The sequence below is a fragment of the Coregonus lavaretus genome (assembly GCF_964263955.1).
Source record: "Coregonus lavaretus genome assembly, contig: HAP1_SCAFFOLD_734, whole genome shotgun sequence".
Classification (NCBI taxonomy): domain Eukaryota; kingdom Metazoa; phylum Chordata; class Actinopteri; order Salmoniformes; family Salmonidae; genus Coregonus; species Coregonus lavaretus.
Window position 1 is genome coordinate 35,001 of NW_028165437.1, and position 25,000 is coordinate 60,000.

Sequence of the window (25,000 nt, forward strand, 5' to 3'; positions counted from 1 at the left end):
ATTGTACAGTAAATCCCCTAACATCATTGTACAGTAAATCCCCTAACATCATTGTACAGTAAATCCCTTAACACCATTTTAAATGTCCTAATACCATTGTAAACCCCTAACACCATTGTAAATCCCCTAACACCATTGTAAATTCCCTAACAGTATTCTCAATCCCCTAACACCATTGTAAACCCCCTAACACCATTGTAAACCCCCTAACACCATTGTAAATCCCCTAACACCATTGTAAACCCCCTAACAGCATTGTAAATCCCCTAACAGCATTGTAAATCCCCTAACACCATTGTAAATCCCCTAACACCATTGTAAATCCCCTAACACCATTGTAAACCCCCTAACACCATTGTAAATCCCCTAACACCATTGTAAACCCCCTAACAGCATTGTAAATCCCCTAACAGCATTGTAAATCCCCTAACAGCATTGTAAATCCCCTAACAGCATTGTAAATCCCTTAACACCATTGTAAATCCCCTAACAGCATTGTAAATCCCTTAACAATATTCTAAATCCCCTAACAGCATTCTAAATACCCTCACACCATTGTAAATCCTCTAAAAGCGTTGTCAATCTGCTAACACCATTGTAAATAGCCTAACAACATTCTATATCCCCTAACACCACTGTAAATCCCCTATTTCCGTTGTAAAACCCCTAACACCATTGTAAATTCCCTAACATTATTCTCAATCCCCTAACAGCATTGTAAATCCCCTAACACCATTGTAAATTCCCTAACACCATTGTAAACCCCCTAACACCATTGTAAATCCCCTAACAGTATTCTCAATCCCCTAACAGCATTGTAAACCCACTAACACCATTGTAAATCCCCTAACACCATTGTAAATCCCCTAACACCATTGTAAACCCACTAACAGCATTGTAAATCCCCTAACCCATTGTAAATCCCCTAACCCATTGTAAATCCCCTAACAGCATTGTAAATCCCCTAACCCATTGTAAATCCCCTAACCCATTGTAAATCCCTTAACACCATTGTAAATCCCCTAACAGCATTGTAAATCCCCTAACCCATTGTAAATCCCCTAACAGCATTGTAAATCCCCTAACAGCATTGTAAATCCCCTAACAGCATTGTAAATCCCCTAACAGCATTGTAAATCCCCTAACACCATTATAAATCCCCTAACAGCATTGTAAATCCCCTAACAGCATTGTAAATCCCCTAACCCATTGTAAATCCCCTAACCCATTGTAAATCCCCTAACCCATTGTAAATCCCCTAACCCATTGTAGTGGTGGTTTTATCTGCATCTGTTCTGGACACAACCTCTCTTTATGCTCAGGCTTCAAACATAGCTAGAAAACATTGCACAATATATGATGTGTGTGTGTGTGTGTGTGTGTGTGTGTGTGTGTGTGTGTGTCTGTGTGTGTCTGTGTGTGTGCCAGGGTACCGGAGGCTGCAGAGGGATCTATCGGAGGGAACGGTGACGTCAGGAGACTCATTCTACATCAGAACCAACCTCAACATCTCTGGCCAATCAGACACCTGCTCTCTGAGCGTGCATTGTGACGAGGTACCTGCTGACCCTAACCCTAACCCCTAACCCTGCTCTCTGAGCATGCTCTGAGACGAGGTACCTGCTGACCCTAACCCCTGACCCTAACCCTAACCCTAACCCTGCTCTCTGAGCATGCTCTGAGACGAGGTACCTGCTGACCCTAACCCCTGACCCTAACCCTAACCCTAACCCTGCTCTCTGAGCATGCTCTGAGACGAGGTACCTGCTGACCCTAACCCCTAACCCTAACCCTAACCCTGCTCTCTGAGCATGCTCTGAGACGAGGTACCTGCTGACCCTAACCCCTAACCCCTAACCCTGCTCTCTGAGCATGCTCTGAGACGAGGTACCTGCTGACCCTAACCCCTAACCCCTAACCTCTAACCCTAACCCTGCTCTCTGAGCATGCTCTGAGACGAGGTACCTGCTGACCCTAACTCTAACCTCTGACCTCTAACCCTAACCCTGCTCTCTGAGGATGCTCCGTGATTGTGGTACATCAATATATATATTTACATTTTTAAATTTTAGTCATTTAGCAGACACTCTTATCCAGAGCAACTTACAGTTAGTGCATTCATCTTCAGATAGCTAGGTGGTACAACCACATATTACAGTAGTTAGTGCATTCATCTTCAGATAGCTAGGTGGGACAACCACATATCTCAGTAGTTAGTACATTCATCTTCAGATAGCTAGGTGGGACAACCACATATCTCAGTAGTTAGTACATTCATCTTCAGATAGCTAGGTGGGACAACCACATATCTCAGTAGTTAGTACATTCATCTTCAGATAGCTAGGTGGGACAACCACATATCTCAGTAGTTAGTACATTCATCTTCAGATAGCTAGGTGGGACAACCACATATCTCAGTAGTTAGTACATTCATCTTCAGATAGCTAGGTGGGACAACCACATATCTCAGTAGTTAGTACATTAATCTTCAGATAGCTAGGTGGGACAACCACATATCTCAGTAGTTAGTACATTCATCTTCAGATAGCTAGGTGGGACAACCACATATCTCAGTAGTTAGTACATTCATCTTCAGATAGCTAGGTGGTACAACCACATATCTCAGTAGTTGGTATACACAATATATACATGACATAATATACAATATGTGCTTTGTGACGAGGTACATCAATATATATACAATATATACATGACATAATATACAATATGTGCTTTGTGACAAGGTACATCAATATATATATATAATATATACAGTACATTACATAATACACCATATGTGACGAGGTACCTGTTGGTATCGTGCTGTTGTTGTCAGGGTTAGGGTTGATTGATTGATTGATTGATTGGTTGTTCGATTGATCATTGATAGGTTGATCGGTTGATTGATTGAGTGATTGGTTGATTTATTGTTTGGTTGATTGATTAATTTATTGTCTTATTGATTGATTGATTGGTTGATTGATTAAGGTGGTCCATGTCCTGGACACGATGCACCAGGGGAAGTTTGAGTGGCTTTGCTCCCGGGTCGAAGCCTACTCTGGAGCCGACCTACCTGAAAGAGGCACCATCCCCTCATACTCACGGTAAATACAGACAACTACAGACTACTACATACTACTACAGATTACTACAGACTACTACAGAGTACTGCATACTACTACAGATTACTACAGATTACTACAGACTACTACAGACTACTACATACTACTACAGATTACTACAGACTACTACAGACTACTACATACTACTACAGATTACTACAGACTACTACAGACTACTACATACTACTACAGATTACTACAGACTACTACAGAGTACTGCAGACTACTACAGATTACTACAGACTACTACAGAGTACTGCAGACTACTACATATTACTACAGGTTACTACAGACTACTACAGAGTACTGCAGACTACTACATATTACTACAGACTACTACAGAGTACTGCAGACTACTACAGATTACACAGATTACTACAGATTACTACAGACTACTACATCTTACTACAGATTACTACAGACTACTACAGAGTACTACAGAGTACTACAGACTACTACAGACTACTACAGAGTACTGCAGACTACTACATATTACTACAGATTACTACAGACCACTACAGACTACTACAGAATACTAGATGAATCATTTCAAATACTGCTCTTATAATACTTTGCTTGATACAACATCAGACTAGCAACCACTGTAGATCACCACAGACCTGTGTGTGTGTGTGTTTGTGTGTGTCTGTGTGTGTGTGTGTGTGTGTGTGTGTGTGTGTGTGTGTGTGTGTGTGTGTGTGTGTGTGTGTGTGTGTGTGTGTGTGTGTGTGTGTGTGTGTGTCTGTGTGTGTGTGTGTGTGTGTGTGTGTGTGTGTGTGTGTGTGTGTGTGTTTGTGTGTGTGGTCTACAGGGCTCAGCAGCTGCTCCTGGTAAAGATCCAGAAGCTGGTGTGTCGAGGAGGAAGAGAGGAGAATGACAGCCTGCGCAACCTCAGGGTACTAACTAGCCAACTATCTAGCCAACTAACCCCTAACTAACTAGCCCCTAACTAACTAGCCCCTAACTAACTAGCCTCTAACTAACTAACTAGCCCCTAACTAACTAGCCCCTAACTAACTAGCAGCCTGCGCAACCTCAGGGTACTAACTAGCCAACTATCTAGCCAACTAACCCCTAACTAACTAGCAGCCTGCATAACCTCACGGTACTAACTAGCCCCTAACTAACTAGCCTCTAACTAACGAACTAGCCCCTAACTAACTAGCCCCTAACTAACTAGCCTCTAACTAACTAACTAGCCCCTAACTAACTAGCACCCTGCATAACCTCAAGGTACTAACTAGCCCCTAACAAACTAGCCTCTAACTAACTAACTAGCCCCTAACTAACTAGAACTAATTAGCAGCCTGCATAACCTCAGGGTACTAACTAGTCCCTAACTAACTAGTCCCTAACTAACTAGCCTCTAACAAACTAGTCCCTAACTAACTAGAAGCCTACAGTGAGGGAAAAAAGTATTTGATCCCATGCTGATTTTGTACGTTTGCCCACTGACAAAGAAATGATCAGTCTATAATTTTAATGGTAGGTTTATTTGAACAGTGAGAGACAGAATAACAACAAAAAAATCCAGAAAAATGCATGTCAAAAATGTTATAAATTGATTTGCATTTTAAAGAGGGAAATAAGTATTTGACCCCCTCTCAATCAGAAAGATTTCTGGCTCCAAGGTGTCTTTTATACAGGTAACGAAATGAGATTAGGAGCACACCTGTCCACAGAAGCAATCAATCAATCAGATTCCAAACTCTCCACCATGGCCAAGACCAAAGAGCTCTCCAAGGATGTCAGGGACAAGATTGTAGACCTACACAAGGCTGGAATGGGCTACAAGACCATCGCCAAGCAGCTTGGTGAGAAGGTGACAACAGTTGGTGCGATTATTCGCAAATGGAAGAAACACAAAAGAACTGTCAATCTACCTCGGCCTGGGGTTCCATGCAAGATCTCACCTCGTGGAGTTGCAATGATCATGAAAACGGTGAGGAATCAGCCCAGAACTACACGGGAGGATCTTGTCAATGATCATAAGGCAGCTGGGACCATAGTCACCAAGAAAACAATTGGTAACACACTACGCCGTGAAGGACTGAAATCCTGCAGCGCCCGCAAGGTCCCCCTGCTCAAGAAAGCACATATACATAATAATAATAATAATATGCCATTTAGCAGACGCTTTTATCCAAAGCGACTTACAGTCATGCGTGCATAAATTTTTGTGTATGGGTGGTCCCGGGGATCGAACCCACTACCTTGGCGTTACAAGCGCCGTGCTCTACCAGCTGAGCTACAGAGGACCACACATGCCCGTCTGAAGTTTGCCAATGAACATCTGAATGATTCAGAGGAGAACTGGGTGAAAGTGTTGTGGTCAGATGAGACCAAAATGGAGCTCTTTGGCATCAACTCAACTCGCCGTGTTTGGAGGAGGAGGAATGCTGCCTATGACCCCAAGAACACCATCCCCACCGTCAAACATGGAGGTGGAAACATTATGCTTTGGGGGTGTTTTTCTGCTAAGGGGACAGGACAACTTCCCCGCATCAAAAGGACGACGGACGGGGCCATGTATCGTCAAATCTTGTGTGAGAACCTCCTTCCCTCAGCCAGGGCATTGAAAATGGGTTGTGGATGGGTATTCTAGCATGACAATGACCCAAAACACACGGCCAAGGCAACAAAGGAGTGGCTCAAGAAGAAGCACATTAAGGTCCTGGAGTGGCCTAGCCAGTCTCCAGACCTAAATCCCATAGAAAATCTGTGGAGGGAGCTAAAGGTTCGAGCTGCGAAACGTCAGCCTCAAAACCTTAATGACTTGGAGAAGATCTGCAAAGAGGAGTGGGACAAAATCCCTCCTGAGATGTGTGCAAACCTGGTGGCCAACTACAAGAAACGTCTGACCTCTGTGATTGCCAACAAGGGTTTTGCCACCAAGTACTAAGTAATGTTCAGTAATGCTCACTGTTCAAATAAACCTACCATTAAAATTATAGACTGATTATTTCTTTGTCAGTGGGCAAACAGCAGGGGATCAAATACTTTTTTCCCTCACTGTAAATACTGTACGTATTTAAATTGTTGTTATTTTTTATTTCTAGTGGCTGCCACGCCCCCCAGAGGCCAAATTAGGGGTGGCTCCATATCTCTATATTTTCAGGGTACATACATCTACAGTGCCTTCGGAAAGTATTCAGACCCCTTGACTTTTTCCAAATTTTGTTACATTACAGCCTTATTCTAAAATTGATTAAATCAATAAAAATAATCTTCAATCTACACACAATACCCCATAATGACAAAGCAAAAACAGGTTTTTAGAAATGTTTGCTAATGTATTAAAAATAAAAAACAGAAATACCTTATTTACATAAGTATTCAGACCCTTTGCTATGAGACTCGAAATTGAGCTCAGGTGTATCCTGTTTCCATTGATCATCCTTGAGATATTTCTACAACTTGATTGGAGTCCACCTGTGGTAAATGAAATTGATTGGACATGATTTGGAAAGGCACACACCTGTCTATATAAGGTCCCACAGTTGACAGTGCATGTCAGAGCAACAACCAAGCCATGAGGTTGAGGGAATTGTCCATAGAGCTCCGAGACAGGATTGTGTCAAAGCACAGATCTGGGGAAGGGTACCAAAACATTTCTGCAGCATTGAAGGTCCCCAAGAACACAGTGGCCTCCATCATTCTTAAATGGAAGAAGTTTGGAACCACCAAGACTCTTCCTAGAGCTGGCTGCCCGGCCAAACTGAGCAATCGGGGGAGAAGGGCCTTGGTCAGGGAGGTGACCAAGAACCCGATGGTCACTCTGACAGAGCTCTAGAGTTCCTCTGTGGAGATGGGAGAACCTTCCAGAAGGACAACCATCTCTGCAGCACTCCACCAATCAGGCCTTTATGGTAGAGTGGTCAGACGGAAGCCACTCCTCAGTAAAGGCACATGACAGCCTGCTTGGAGTTTGCCAAAAGGCACCTAAAGACTCTCAGACCATGAGAAACAAGATTCTCTGGTCTGATGAAACCAAGATGAAACTCTTTGGCCTGAATGCCAAGCGTCACGTCTGGAGGAAACCTGGCCCCATCCCTACGGTGAAGCATGGTGGTGGCAGTATCATGCTGTGGGGATGTGTTTCAGCGGCAGGGACTGGAAGACTAGTCAGGATCAAGGCAAAGATGAACGGAGCAAAGTACAGAGAGATCCTTGATGAAAACCTGCTCCAGAGCGCTCAGGACCTCAGACTGGGGCGAAGGTTCACCTTCCAACAGGACAACGACCCTAAGCACACAGGCAAGACAACGCAGGAGTGGCTTCGGGACAAGTCTCTGAACGTCCTTGAGTGGCCCAGCCAGAGCCCGGACTTGAACCCGATCGAACATCTCTGGAGAGACCTGAAAACAGCTGTGCAGCAACGCTCCCAATCCAACCTGACAGAGCTTGAGAGGATCTGCAGAGAAGAATGGGAGAAACTCCCCAAATACAGGTGTGAGAAGCTTGTAGCGTCATACCCAAGAAGGCTTGAGGCTGTAATCGCTGCCAAAGGTGCTTCAACAAAGTACTGAGTAAAGGGTCTGAATACTTATGTAAATGTGAAAATAATCACTATACTTTATTAAAAATCAAAGTTCTTTCAGAGTTTTTGTAGAATCAAGAATGACTTTTACAATTTCAGCAAAGTCAGGCTAATCTGCAGATTAGGGCCCCTCTCTCTTTCTGCTCCCCCTCTATACAGTCCCACTCTCATCCCTTCTAGCTCAAAACCCCTCCCTCTTCAGTTTCCCGCTCTTTATTGCTCCGCCCACTTCCTTTGTCTGTGATGGCGGCTAAATTCGACTTTCATTCAGTTCACAATCAATCAAATCCCTTATCTTGCAAAAACACTCATGTTTAGTTTAAACTCTGTTCAACCCCGGCTCTCCCGACATGACAGGTCCATACTTAAATCTTTCAAACATACACAAAACCCCACCCCATCATGCTGTAATCAATCAAGAAGATAGCCAAGGAGAGACAGAGGTTTAGCCTGAACTCTGTCCAACCCTGGCCGCTTTTTCCACTTTGTTTGAGGAGAGAAGCAAAAGGCCACAGTCTGGTTTCAGTCTCTCATAAAGTAGGATGCCTTGGATTTAAGTAAGAGCGAGCAATTCGACCCGAGGTCAGATTCCCACTTTACCCACACAGTGAAATTACCCAATTAAGTTCCTGGCCCAGCAACAAAGAATTCTAACTCTATGTTCGTGATTAACCCAGTTTTATCTCATAGTCCACTAAAAAATACCCATCAATATTTCAGTTTGTTATTTTTAATACATTTGCAAAGATTTCTGAAAACCTGTTTTCGCTTTGTCATTATGGGGTATTGTGTGTAGATTGATGAGGGGAAAAAAACTATTTCATCAATTTTAGAATAAGGCTGTAACGTAACAAAATGTGGAAAAAGTCAAGGGGTCTGAACACTTTCCAAATGCACTGTACCTCTGTGCCACATTTGGTGCTTGTATCACAAACTAGTTTTTACTATGAGTCCACATTTACAGCACCACAATACAAAAGAGAGATTATTTTTCATTCCTCCACAACACAGAATTATATTATATTCCATTCCATTCCTCCATATTAACACAGAAATCATGGTAAATTGGGTTTTTATGTAGGTAACTAGTTGCTTGACAAAGTCCTACATTTTCAGAACAATATTTTTTTTTCTTCTTCAAAATGATGACGTTTTTTGATGGTCCTTTTAGGATTGGTGCTTTTAGGATTCAAGTTAATTTCCGATTGAGCCGAAATATCCAGCGTTTACCATGAATGGGGGAACACATATCCAGCGTTTACCATGAATGGGGGAACACATATCCAGCGTTTACCATGAATGGGGGAACACATATCCAGCGTTTACCATGAATGGGGGAACACATATCCAGCGTTTACCATGAATGGGGGAACACATATCCAGCGTTTACCATGAATGGGGGAACACATATCCAGCTTTTACCATGAATGTGGGAACATTGCCTTTAAAAGGTGCACAGCCAAAAAGGGGGACGATCGGATTGAATCCTGTCCTAAACTACCTTACCCTTAACCCTTAACCCTTAACCCTTAACCCTTAACCCTTAACCTTAACCCTTTCAGAACCCTAACCGTGAACTAACTACATGTAAATATGTTGACCTGTCTCTACCTGTGTTGTTGTTGTTGTTGTTGTGTAGAACACCTTACAGCCTGAAGAGTCCAGCCTGTCCCCAGACCCCAAATCCAGCCCTCGTATGTCCAGAGCCAGCGTCTTCATCACACAGATACTACAGGTAATACACACACACACACACACACACACACACACACACACACACACACACACACACGCACACACGCACACATACGCACATGCACACACACATTTCCGCATTTAAAGTGCTGTGTGTGTGTGTGTGTGTGTGTGTGTGTGTGTGTAGTTTGTCAGCAGGGTGGATAACAAGTATAAGCGCATGAACAGCAGTGAGCGTGTTCGCATCGTGAGCTCAGGAAACTCAACGCTGCCCAGACCAGGCTTCGAAACCCTCAGACAGGATGGTAAGCCATACACTACACCCTACACCCTACACCCTACAGCCTACACACTACACCCTACACCCTACACCCTACAGCCTACACCCTACACCCTACACCCTACACCCTACACACTACACCCTACACCCTACAGCCTACACACTACACCCTACACCCTACACCCTACAGCCTACACACTACACCCTACACCCTACACCCTACAGCCTACACCCTACACCCTACACCCTACACCCTACACACTACACCCTACACCCTACACCCTACAGCCTACACACTACACACTACACCCTACACCCTACACCCTACAGCCTACACCCTACACCCTACACCCTACACCCTACACCCTACACACTACACCCTACACCCTACAGCCTACACACTACACACTACACCCTACAGCCTACAGCCTACACACTACACACTACACCCTACAGCCTACACACTACACACTACACCCTACACCCTACAGCCTACACACTACACACTACACCCTACACCCTACAGCCTACACACTACACACTACACCCTACACACTACACCCTACACCCTACAGCCTACACACTACACACTACACCCTACACACTACACCCTACACCCTACACCCTACACACTACACCCTACACACTACACCCTACACCCTACAGCCTACACACTACACCCTACACACTACACCCTACACCCTACACCCTACACCCTACACCCTACACACTACACCCTACACACTACACCCTACACACTACACCCTACACCCTACACACTACACCCTACACCCTACACCCTACAGCCTACATACTACACCCTACACACTACACCCTACACACTACACCCTACAGCCTACACCCTACACCCTACACCCTACACACTACACCCTACACACTACACCCTACACCCTACACCCTACACCCTAAGCACTACACCCTACAGCCTACACCCTACACCCTACAGCCTACACCCTACAGCCTACACCCTACACCCTACACCCTACACACTACACCCTACACCCTACACCCTACACACTACACCCTACACCCTACATGAGTTGATCAGCGAGGTAAGGTAGGGGAGAAGGTCACCGGAGATGGTCTGGAGAAGAGAGGAGGGGATGGGGTCAAGCGGGCAGGTTGTTGGGCGGCCTGCAGTCACTAGTCGCAAGATTTTATCTGGAGAGAGAGGGGAGAAAGAAGTCAAAGCATAGGGTAGGGCAGTGTGAGCAGGACCAGCAGTGTCATTACACTTAACAAACGAGGATCGTACACCCTACACACTACACCCTACACCCTACACCCTACAGCCTACACCCTACACCCTACACACTACACCCTACACACTACACCCTACATACTACACCTTACACACTACACCCTACACCCTACACACTACACCCTACACCCTACACCCTACACACTACACCCTACACCCTACACACTACACCCTACACCCTACACCCTACACACTACACCCTACACCCTACACCCTACACCCTACACCCTACACCCTACACACTACACCCTACACCCTACACCCTACAGCCTACACCCTACACCCTACACACTACACCCTACACCCTACACCCTACAGCCTACACCCTACACCCTACACACTACACCCTACACACTACACCCTACATACTACACCCTACACACTACACCCTACACCCTACACACTACACCCTACACCCTACACCCTACACCCTACACACTACACCCTACACCCTACACACTACACCCTACACCCTACACCCTACACACTACACCCTACACCCTACACCCTACACCCTACACCCTACACACTACACCCTACACCCTACACCCTACACCCTACACCCTACACTCTACACTCTACACCCTACACCCTACACCCTACACCCTACACACTACACCCTACACACTACACCCTACACACTACACCCTACACACTACACCCTACACCCTACACCCTACACACTACACCCTACACCCTACACCCTACACACTACACCCTACACACTACACCCTACACACTACACCCTACACACTACACCCTACACCCTACACACTACACCCTACACCCTACACACTACACCCTACACACTACACCCTACACCCTACACCCTTTACCCTACACACTACACCCTACACACTACACCCTACACCCTACACCCTACACACTACACCCTACACACTACACCCTACACACTACACCCTACACCCTACACCCTACACCCTACACCCTTTACCCTACACCCTACACACTACACCCTACACCCTACACACTACACCCTACACACTACACCCTACACACTACACCCTACACACTACACCCTACACACTACACACTACACCCTACACCCTACACCCTACACACTACACCCTACACACTACACCCTACACCCTACACCCTACACACTACACCCTACACACTACACCCTACACACTACACCCTACACCCTACACCCTACACCCTACACCCTACACACTACACCCTACACACTACACCCTACACCCTACACACTACACCCTACACACTACACCCTACACACTACACCCTACACCCTACACACTACACCCTACACACTACACCCTACACACTACACCCTACACCCTACACCCTACAGCCTACACCCTACACACTACACCCTACACACTACACCCTACACACTACACCCTACACACTACACACTACACCCTACACACTACACCCTACACCCTACACACTACACCCTACACCCTACACCCTACACACTACACCCTACACACTACACACTACACCCTACACACTACACCCTACACACTACACCCTACACCCTACAGCCTACATACTACACCCTACACCCTACACCCTACACGCTACAGCCTACACCCTACACCCTACACCCTACAGCCTACACACTACACCCTACACACTACACCCTACACACTACACACTACACACTACACACTACACCCTACACACTACACCCTACACACTACACCCTACACCCTACAGCCTACATACTACACCCTACACCCTACACCCTACACACTACACCCTACACCCTACACCCTACACACTACACCCTACACACTACACCCTACACACTACACCCTACACCCTACACCCTACACCCTACACCCTACACACTACACCCTACACACTACACCCTACACCCTACACCCTACACCCTACACACTACACCCTACACACTACACCCTACACCCTACACACTACACCCTACACACTACACCCTACACACTACACCCTACACCCTACACCCTACAGCCTACACCCTACACACTACACCCTACACACTACACCCTACACACTACACCCTACACACTACACACTACACCCTACACACTACACCCTACACCCTACACCCTACACACTACACCCTACACCCTACACCCTACACACTACACCCTACACACTACACACTACACCCTACACACTACACCCTACACACTACACCCTACACCCTACATCCTACACACTACATGTAGCTCAGTTGGTAGAGCATGGCATTTGCAACGCCAGGGTTGTGGGTTCGATTCCCACGGGGGGCCAGTATGAAAAATAAAAATGTATGCACTCACTAACTGTAAGTCGCTCTGGATAAGAGCGTCTGCTAAATGACTAAAATGTAATAAACTGAACAAGTTCCACAGACATGTGACTAACAGAAATGGAATAATGTGTCCCTGAACAAAGGGGGGGTCAAAATCTAAAGTAACAGTCAGTATCTGGTGTGGCCACCAGCTGCATTAAGTACTGCAGTGCATTTCCTCCTCATGGACTGCACCAGATTTGCCAGTTCTTGCTGTAAGATGTTACCCCACTCTTCCACCAAGGCACCTGCAAATTCCCGAAAATTTCTGGGGGGGGGGGGGGGGGGGGTGGCCCTAGCCCTCACCCTCCGATCCAACAGGTCCCAGACATGCTCAATGGGATTGAGATCCGGGCTCTTCGCTGGCCATGGCAGAACACTGACATTCCTGTCTTGCAGGAAAACAAGCACAGAACGAGCAGTATGGCTGGTGGCATTGTCATGCTGGAGGGTCATGTCAGGATGAGCCTGCAGGAAGGGTACCACATGGATGTCTTTCCTGTAACGCACAGCGTTGAGATTGCCTGCAATGACAACAAGATCAGTCCGATGATGCTGTGACACACCGCCCCAGACCATGACGGACCCTCCACCTCCAAATCGATCCCGCTCCAGAGTACAGGCCTCGGTGTAACGCTCATTCCTTCGACGATAAACGCAAATCCGACCATCACCCCTTGAGACAAAACCGTGACTCGTCAGTGAAGAGCACTTTTTGCCAGCACTTTTTGCCGGTGATGTCTGGTGAGGACCTGCCTTACAACAGGCCTACAAGCCCTCAGTCCAGCCTCTCTCAGCCTATTGCGGACAGTCTGAGCACTGATGGTGGGATTGTGCGTTCCTGGTGTAACTCAGGCAGTTGTTGTTGCCATCCTGTACCTGTCCCGCAGGTGTGATGCTCGGATGTACCGATCCTGCGCAGGTGTTGTTACACGTGGTCTGCCACTGCGAGGACGATCAGCTGTCCGTCCTGTCTCCCTGTAGCGCTGTCTTAGGCGTCTCACAGTACGGACATTGCAATTTATTGCCCTGGCCACATCTGCAGTCCTCATGCCTCCTTGCAGCATGCCTAAGGCACGTTCACGCAGATGAGCAGGGACCCTGGGCATCTTTCTTTTGGTGTTTTTCAGAGTCAGTAGAAAGGCCTTTTTAGTGTCCTAAGTTTTCATAACTGTGACCTTAATTGCCTACCGTCTGTAAGCTGTTAGTGTCTTAACGACCGTTCCACAGGTGCATGTTCATTAATTGTTTATGATTCATTGAACAAGCATAGGGTAACAGTGTTTAAACCCTTTACAATGAAGATCTGTGAAGTTATTTGGATTTTTAAGAATTATCTTTGAGAGACAGGGTCCTGAAAAAGGGACGTTTATTTTTTTGCTGAGTTTACCTATACACTACACCTGTCTCGCTCTCTCTATATGTATAATTTATATATATATGCACTGTATATCATTATATACCCTACACCCTGTACCGTTTACAATGTGTGTGTGTGTGTGTGTGTGTGTGTGTGTGTGTGTGTGTGTGTGTGTGTGTGTGTGTGTGTGTGTGTGTGTGTGTGTGTGTGTGAAGACTGTGCAGACCCAGACAGTGATGTGAGTAGGGGTGTGAGCCTGGTTCCGTACAGCCTGGTCTCCCCCCAGCGGGTCCAGAGGAAGAGGCCGGTTCTGATCAGTCCAACCAGTCTGGCCCGGACCATTATACAGAAGATACTCAACATGGGGGGAGCCATGGACTTCAACATCTGCAAACCAGGTTGGGTTGTGTGTGTGTGTGTGTGTTTGTGTTTAAAATGATTTTGTTATATTATATTATATTAAAGGTCATGTATTGCAGACGTCCTAACGAAAGAAGAGTTCCTAATGAGACAGAGGCTTGAACCCATCATCTCCTCCAGAGAGAAACACACGAACACCTACGAGGTTGTCTCTCCTGAGAACATAGAGGCCGTTGCTGCAAAGGTACATACTATTTTACATCTTGACTGATTTATTTTTTATAGAACCTTTATTTTAGCAGCGAGTCCCATGGAGACCAAGGCCTCTTTTCCAATGCAACGTCATAAAACCAGACAATATTACAAGCAATTTAAGAAGCGAACACATTCCTCAACAATTTTTTTTTACTTGAGAAATACTGCACCAAACACCTTACTTAGATGTAAAATTGCGCAACTAAAACATTCTTGGCAAAAACTTCAATATTAATTATAGATTTCTTAAGTTATCTTAGATACATTCTGGGAATTTTGAGTGAAATAAGCTTCTGCATCTACAGTATCTCATGGGGGACAAACATCATTAACCAAACGCAGAATCGGTCAGGAAACACACCTCCAAGACTGAAATCTCGTTTTTTTCTAATGAACAACAGAAAAACACGTGCCAATCGGGTGTTCAGTAGTTTAACAACTTGAACTGCCCTGGAGGCACCTGAGCATCAAGGTGCAGAGAGCTCTGCAATAACATCTGCTAAACAAGTGATTGCGACCAATAACATTTTATTTTATTGTATTTCATTAATTGTATCATTCCATACACGGGTGAAAGCAGATTTCCCTAATTCTGTAGTTACCCATCCCTGTGATCAGGTCAGGTGACTCGTATGTCACTAATTTAACTAAGAAGTAAGGTATGAAGGAAGTTTGCTTTATAAACAAAACAATAGAATCAAGTAAAATCTCATTTTATTTGTCACGTGCCGAATACAACAAGTGTAGACTTTACCATTAAATGCTTACTTATGAGCCCTTTCCCACAATGCAGTTCAAAAGTACGAACATGTATAAATAGATACAAAGAAAACAGTAACACAATAAAATAAAGATAACGAGGCTATATACAGGCTATATACAGCTATATACAGCTATATACAGGCTATATACAGGCTATATACAGGCTATATACAGGCTATATACAGCTATATACAGGCTATATACAGGCTATATACAGGCTATATACAGGCTATATACAGGCTATATACAGCTATATACAGGCTATACAGGCTATATACAGGCTATATACAGCTATATACAGGCTATATACAGCTATATACAGCTATATACAGGCTATATACAGCTATATACAGGCTATATACAGGCTATATACAGTCTATATACAGGCTATATACAGCTACATACAGGCTATATACAGGCTATATACAGGCTATATACAGGCTATATACAGGCTATATACAGGCTATATACAGCTATATACAGGCTATACAGGCTATATACAGGCTATATACAGCTATATACAGGCTATATACAGCTATATACAGCTATATACAGGCTATATACAGCTATATACAGGCTATATACAGTCTATATACAGGCTATATACAGCTACATACAGGCTATATACAGGCTATATACAGGCTATATACAGGCTATATACAGGCTATATACAGCTATATACAGGCTATATACAGCTATATACAGGCTATATACAGGCTATATACAGCTATATACAGGCTATATACAGGCTATATACAGGCTATATACAGCTATATACAGGCTATATACAGGCTATATACAGGCTATATACAGCTATATACAGGCTATATACAGGCTATATACAGGCTATATACAGGCTATATACAGCTATATACAGGCTATATACAGGCTATATACAGGCTATATACAGGCTATATACAGCTATATACAGGCTATATACAGGCTATATACAGGCTATATACAGGCTATATACAGCTATATACAGGCTATATACAGGCTATATACAGCTATATACAGGCTATATACAGCTATATACAGGCTATATACAGGCTATATACAGCTATATATAGGCTATATACAGCTATATACAGGCTATATACAGGCTATATACAGCTATATACAGGCTATATACAGCTATATACAGGCTATATACAGCTATATACAGGCTATATACAGGCTATATACAGGCTATATACAGGCTATATACAGTCTATAGACAGGCTATATACAGGCTATATACAGGCTATATACAGGCTATATACAGTCTATATACAGGCTATATACAGGCCATATACAGCTATATACAGGCTATATACAGGCTATATACAGGCTATATACAGCTATAAACTGGCTATATACAGGCTATATACAGCTATATACAGGCTATATACAGGCTATATACAGGCTATATACAGGCTCTATACAGCTATATACAGGCTATATACAGGCTCTATACAGCTATATACAGGCTCTATACAGGCTATATACAGGCTATATACAGGCTATATACAGCTATATACAGGCTATATACAGCTATATACAGGCTATATACAGGCTATATACAGGCTATATACAGGCTATATACAGCTATATACAGGCTCTATACAGGCTATATACAGGCTATATACAGGCTATATACAGCTATATACAGGCTATATACAGCTATATACAGGCTATATACAGGCTATATACAGGCTATATACAGGCTATATACAGCTATATACAGGCTATATACAGGCTATATACAGGCTATATACAGGCTATATACAGCTATATACAGGCTATATACAGGCTATATACAGGCTATATACAGGCTATATACAGTCTATATACAGGCTATAGACAGGCTATATACAGGCTATATACAGGCTATATACAGCTATATACAGGCTATATACAGGCTATATACAGCTATATACAGGCTATATACAGGCTATATACAGCTATATACAGCTATATACAGGCTATATACAGGCTATATACAGGCTATATACAGGCTATATACAGGCTATATACAGGCTATAGACAGGCTATATACAGGCTATATACAGGCTATATACAGCTATATACAGGCTATATACAGTCTATATACAGGCTATATACAGGCTATATACAGCTATATACAGGCTATATACAGGCTATATACAGTCTATATACAGGTTATATACAGGCTATATACAGGCTATATACAGGCTATATACAGTCTATATACAGGCTATAGACAGGCTATATACAGGCTATATACAGGCTATATACAGGCTATAGACAGGCTATAGACAGGCTATATACAGGCTATATACAGGCTATATACAGGCTATATACAGTCTATAGACAGGCTATATACAGGCTACATACAAGCTATATACAGCTATATACAGGCTATATACAGCTATATACAGGCTATATACAGGCTATATACAGTCTATATACAGGCTATATACAGCTATATACAGGCTATATACAGGCTATATACAGGCTATATACAGGCTATATACAGGCTATATACAGCTATATACAGGCTATATACAGGCTATATACAGGCTATATACAGCTATATACAGGCTATATACAGGCTATATACAGGCTATATACAGCTATATACAGGCTATATACAGGCTATATACAGGCTATATACAGCTATATACAGGCTATATACAGGCTATATACAGGCTATATACAGCTATATACAGGCTATATACAGGCTATATACAGGCTATATACAGGCTATATACAGCTATATACAGGCTATATACAGGCTATATACAGGCTATATACAGGCTATATACAGCTATATACAGGCTATATACAGGCTATATACAGCTATATACAGGCTATATACAGCTATATACAGGCTATATACAGGCTATATACAGCTATATATAGGCTATATACAGCTATATACAGGCTATATACAGGCTATATACAGGCTATATACAGCTATATACAGGCTATATACAGCTATATACAGGCTATATACAGCTATATACAGGCTATATACAGGCTATATACAGGCTATATACAGGCTATATACAGGCTATATACAGTCTATAGACAGGCTATATACAGGCTATATACAGGCTATATACAGGCTATATACAGTCTATATACAGGCTATATACAGGCTATATACAGCTATATACAGGCTATATACAGGCTATATACAGGCTATATACAGCTATAAACTGGCTATATACAGGCTATATACAGCTATATACAGGCTATATACAGGCTATATACAGGCTATATACAGGCTCTATACAGCTATATACAGGCTCTATACAGGCTATATACAGGCTATATACAGGCTCTATACAGCTATATACAGGCTATATACAGGCTATATACAGCTATATACAGGCTATATACAGGCTATTTACAGCTATATACAGCTATATACAGGCTATATACAGGCTATATACAGGCTATATACAGTCTATATACAGGCTATAGACAGGCTATATACAGGCTATATACAGGCTATATACAGCTATATACAGGCTATATACAGTCTATATACAGGCTATATACAGGCTATATACAGCTATATACAGGCTATATACAGGCTATATACAGGCTATATACAGCTATATACAGGCTATATACAGGCTATATACAGGCTATATACAGGCTCTATACAGCTATATACAGGCTCTATACAGGCTATATACAGGCTATATACAGGCTATATACAGGCTATATACAGGCTATATACAGGCTATATACAGCTATATACAGGCTATATACAGGCTATATACAGGCTATATACAGCTATATACAGGCTATATACAGTCTATATACAGGCTATATACAGGCTATATACAGGCTATATACAGTCTATAGACAGGCTATAGACAGGCTATATACAGGCTATATACAGGCTATATACAGCTATATACAGGCTATATACAGGCTCTATACAGCTATATACAGGCTATATACAGGCTATATACAGCTATATACAGGCTATATACAGCTATATACAGCTATATACAGGCTATATACAGGCTATATACAGGCTATATACAGGCTATATACAGGCTATATACAGTCTATATACAGGCTATAGACAGGCTATATACAGGCTATATACAGGCTATATACAGCTATATACAGGCTATATACAGTCTATATACAGGCTATATACAGGCTATATACAGCTATATACAGGCTATATACAGGCTATATACAGGCTATATACAGTCTATATGCAGGTTATAGACAGGCTATATACAGGCTATATACAGGCTATATACAGGCTATATACAGTCTATATACAGGCTATAGACAGGCTATATACAAGCTATATACAGGCTATATACAGGCTATAGACAGGCTATAGACAGGCTATATACAGGCTATATACAGGCTATATACAGGCTATATACAGTCTATAGACAGGCTATATACAGGCTACATACAGGCTATATACAGGCTATATACAGGCTATATACAGGCTATATACAGCTATATACAGGCTCTATACAGGCTATATACAGGCTATATACAGGCTATATACAGGCTACATACAGGCTATATACAGGCTGTATACAGGCTATATACAGGCTATATACAGCTATATACAGGCTCTATACAGGCTATATACAGGCTATATACAGGCTATATACAGCTATTTACAGGCTATATACAGGCTATATACAGGCTATATACAAGGAGTACGGGTACCGAGTCAGTGTACTGGGTATGAGGTTGTTGGGATGATTGATTGAGGTAATACGTACATGTAGGTTTGGTTATGTGATTGATTGATTGATTGAAGTACTGTGCACATGTAGGTAGGGGTGAAAAGCAGAAAGTCTGGGTAGCTGTTTAATTAACTGTTTAGCAGTCTTATGGCTTTGTTCAGGAGCCTTTTGGTCCCAGACTTGGTGTTCTGGTACCGCCTGCCATACTGTAGTAGAGAGAACAGACTGTGACTTGGTGTTCCGGTACCGCCTGCCGTACAGTAGTAGAGAGAACAGACTGTGACTTGGTGTTCCGGTACCGCCTGCCGTACGGTAGTAGAGAGAACAGACTGTGACTTGGTGTTTCCGGTACCGCCTGCCGTACAGTAGTAGAGAGAACAGACTGTGACTTGGTGTTCCGGTACCGCCTGCCGTACGGTAGTAGAGAGAACAGACTGTGACTTGGTGTTCCGGTACCGCCTGCCGTACAGTAGTAGAGAGAACAGACTGTGACTTGGTGTTCTGGTACCGCCTGCCGTACAGTAGTAGAGAGAACAGACTGTGACTTGGTGTTCCGGTACCGCCTGCCGTACGGTAGTAGAGAGAACAGACTGTGACTTGGTGTTCTGGTACCGCCTGCCGTACAGTAGTAGAGAGAACAGACTGTGACTTGGTGTTCCGGTACCGCCTGCCGTACAGTAGTAGAGAGAACAGACTGTGACTTGGTGTTCCGGTACCGCCTGCCGTTCAGTAGTAGAGAGAACAGACTGTGACTTGGTGTTCCGGTACCGCCTGCTGTACGGTAGTAGAGAGAACAGACTGTGACTTGGTGTTCCGGTACCGTCTGCCGTACATTAGTAGAGAGAACAGACTGTGACTTGGTGTTCCGGTACCGCCTGCCGTACAGTAGTAGAGAGAACAGACTGCGACTTGGGTGGCTGGAGTCTTTGACAATTGTAGGGCCTTCCTCTGACACCGCCTGGTATAGAGCTCCTGGATGTAAGGGAGCTCGGCCCCAGTGATGCACTGGGCCATACGCACTACCCTCTGTAGCGCCTTGTGGTCGGATGCTGTGCAGTTTTCATACCAAGCGGTTATGCAGCCAGTCAAGATGGTCTCAGCATATCATGGCTACAGATGTGTGTGCTACGGAGCGATAGTCATTTAGACAGGTTACCCTGGCGTTCTTGGGCACGGGGTCTGTGGTGGTCTGCTTGAAACCTGTAGGTACTACAGACTGGCTCAGGGAGAGGTTGAAAATGTCAGTGAAGACACTTGCCAGCTGGTCAGCGCATGCTCTGAGTAAACGTCCTGTGAATGTTGACCTGTTTAAAGTTCTTACTCACATTGGCTACGGAGAGCATGATCAAACAGTCATCTGGAACAGCTGGTGCTCTCATGCATTGTTCCATGTTGCTTGCCTCGAAGCGAGCATAGAAGGCATTTAGCTCATCTGGTAGGCTCGCATTACTGGTCAACTTGCGGCTGGGTTTTCCTTTGCAATCCATGATCAATCAATCAATCAATCAAAATCAATCCAATTTTATTTATAAAGCCCTTTTTACATCAGCAGATGTCACAAAGTGCTATACAGAAACCCAGCCTAAAACCCCAAACAGCAGCAATGCAGATGTAGAAGCACGGTGGCTAGGAAAAACTCCCTAGAAAGGCAGGAACCTAGGAAGAAACCTAGAGAGGAACCAGGCTCTGAGGGGTGGCCAGTCCCCTTCTGGCTGTGCAGGGTGGAGATTATAACAGTACATGGCCATAAAGGCCAGATTATTCTCCAAAATGTTCAAACGTTCATAGATGACCAGCAGGGTCAAATAATAATCACAGTGGTTGTAGAGGTTGCAACAGGTCAGTACATCAGGAGTAAGTACATTTCACTTGGCTTTTCATAGCCAGGCAATTAGAGGTTGAAATAGCAGGTGCGGTAGAGAGAGAGTTGAAAACAGCAGGTCTGGGACAAGGTAGCACGTCCGGTGAACAGGTCAGAAGAGTGGAAACTGGAGCAGCAGCATGACCAGGTGGACTGGGGACAGCAAGGAGTCATCAAGCCAGGTAGTCCTGAGGCATGGTCCTAGGGTTCAGGTCCTCCGGGAGGGGAGGGAGAGAGAGAGAGGGAGAGAAAGAGAGAAAATTAGATATGGCCTTAGTTTGCCAACCCTGCCACATCCGATGAGCGTCAGAGCCGGTGTAATAGGATTTGATTTTAGTCCTGTATTGACGCTTTGTCTTTTTGATGGTTCGTCGGAAGGCGTAGCAGGATTTCTTATAAGCGTCCGGATTTGTGTCCGCTCCTTGAAAGCGGCAGCTCTAGCCTATAATCCATGGCTTCTGGTTGGGATATGTACAGTACGTATGGTCACTGTGGGGACTACATTGTTGATGCACGTATTAATTAAGCCGGTGACTGATGTGGTAAACTCCTCAATGCCATCAGATGAATCCCGGATCATATTCCAGTCTGTGCTAGAGAAACAGTCCTGTAGCTTAGCATCCACTTCATGGGACCACTTCCGTATTTAGCACATCACTGGTACTTCCTGTTTGAGTTTTTGCTTGTAAACAGGAATTAAGAGGATGGAGTTATGGTCAGATTTGCCAAATGGAGGGCGAGGGAGAGCGTTGTTTGTTTCAATGTGTGTAGAGTTGAGGTGATCTAAAGTTTTTTCTTGTCTAGTTGCACAGGAGACATACTGGTAAAAATGAGGTAAAACGGATTTCTGTTTCCCTGCATTACAATCCCCGGCCACTAGGTGCACCGCATCTGGGTGAGCATTTTCTTGTTTGCTTATGTTCTTATACAGCTCATTGAGTGCGGTCTTAGTGCCAGCATTGGTTTGTGGTGGTAAGTAGATGGCTATGAAAAATATAGATAAAAACTATCTTGGTAAATAGTATGGTGTACAGCTTATCATGAGGTACTGTACCTCAGGAGAGAAAAACCTCAAGACTTATTTAATATTAGAGACTGCGCACCCCTTAGCTGTTCTGTTCTAGATTTATATTTACCATGTCCTTGTTCAGCCACGACTCAGTGAAACATTTTTTACAGTTCTTCAGATCACGTTGGTAGTCTCTAACGGAACTCATCCAGTTTTACTCTCCAGTGACTGGTAGGATAGTCTCTAACGGAACTCATCCAGTTTGTTCTCCAGTGATTGATAGGATAGTCTCTAACGGAGCTCATCCAGTTTATTCTCCAGTGATTGATAGGATAGTCTCTAACGGAGCTCATCCAGTTTATTCTCCAGTGATTGATAGGATAGTCTCTAACGGAGCTCATCCAGTTTATTCTCCAGTGATTGATAGGATTGTCTCTAACGGAGCTCATCCAGTTTATTCTCCAGTGATTGATAGGATAGTCTCTAACGGAGGTCATCCAGTTTATTCTCCAGTGATTGATAGGATAGTCTCTAACGGAGCTCATCCAGTTTATTCTCCAGTGATTGATAGGATAGTCTCTAACGGAGCTCATCCAGTTTATTCTCCAGTGATTGATAGGATAGTCTCTAACGGAGCTCATCCAGTTTATTCTCCAGTTATTGATAGGATTGTCTCTAACGGAGCTCATCCAGTTTATTCTCCAGTGATTGATAGGATAGTCTCTAACAGAGGTCATCCAGTTTATTCTCCAGTGATTGATAGGATAGTCTCTAACGGAGCTCATCCAGTTTATTCTCCAGTGATTGCACGTTCACCATCATAACTGTGATGGGTGAGTTGAAGGAGTCAGGTGCAGGAGGGTAAATCACAGAATAACAGGATTTATTCAGGAAAACAGAGTTACGCAGTAATGTGTCAAACAGTCCTTAAGAGAGCCAGCCTACTTTCTGATACAGAATGCAGTGATGTGTACTGAACCTCTCGCCCATAATAAATCCTAGTGTGCTATGATAAACTATGTCCAATGGCTTCAATACAGTGGCAGCTGCATTTATATAGACAATATCGCCACAGTCTAAAGCCGGAATGAATGTCGACTGAATGATACAGTGGGGGAAAAAAGTATTTAGTCAGCCACCAATTGTGCAAGTTCTCCCACTTAAAAAGATGAGAGAGGCCTGTAATTTTCATCATAGGTACACGTCAACTATGACAGACAAAATGAGAAAAAAAATTCCAGAAAATCACATTGTAGGATTTGTAATGAATTTATTTGCAAATTATGGTGGAAAATAAGTATTTGGTCAATAACAAAAGTTTCTCAATACTTTGTTATATACCCTTTGTTGGCAATGACACAGGTCAAACGTTTTCTGTTAGTCTTCACAAGGTTTTCACACACTGTTGCTGGTATTTTGGCCCATTCCTCCATGCAGATCTCCTCTAGAGCAGTGATGTTTTGGGGCTG

General features: G+C 43.7%; 1 protein-coding gene across 1 annotated transcript in view; it reads left to right on the plus strand.

Moving 5' to 3' along the window:
• LOC311115868 (caspase recruitment domain-containing protein 11-like) overlaps positions 1-25,000 on the plus strand; it is a gene marked incomplete at both ends in the record, with an annotated part of 58,364 nt that overhangs the window by 30,653 nt on the left and 2,711 nt on the right. Inside the window, 7 exons of the mRNA XM_084190992.1 lie at positions 1,429-1,556; positions 2,989-3,104; positions 3,934-4,018; positions 9,302-9,397; positions 9,545-9,662; positions 14,797-14,979; positions 15,061-15,185. Of these exons, the coding sequence (XP_084047118.1) occupies positions 1,429-1,556; positions 2,989-3,104; positions 3,934-4,018; positions 9,302-9,397; positions 9,545-9,662; positions 14,797-14,979; positions 15,061-15,185 (851 nt within the window). The remainder of the gene's footprint in view (positions 1-1,428; positions 1,557-2,988; positions 3,105-3,933; positions 4,019-9,301; positions 9,398-9,544; positions 9,663-14,796; positions 14,980-15,060; positions 15,186-25,000) is intronic.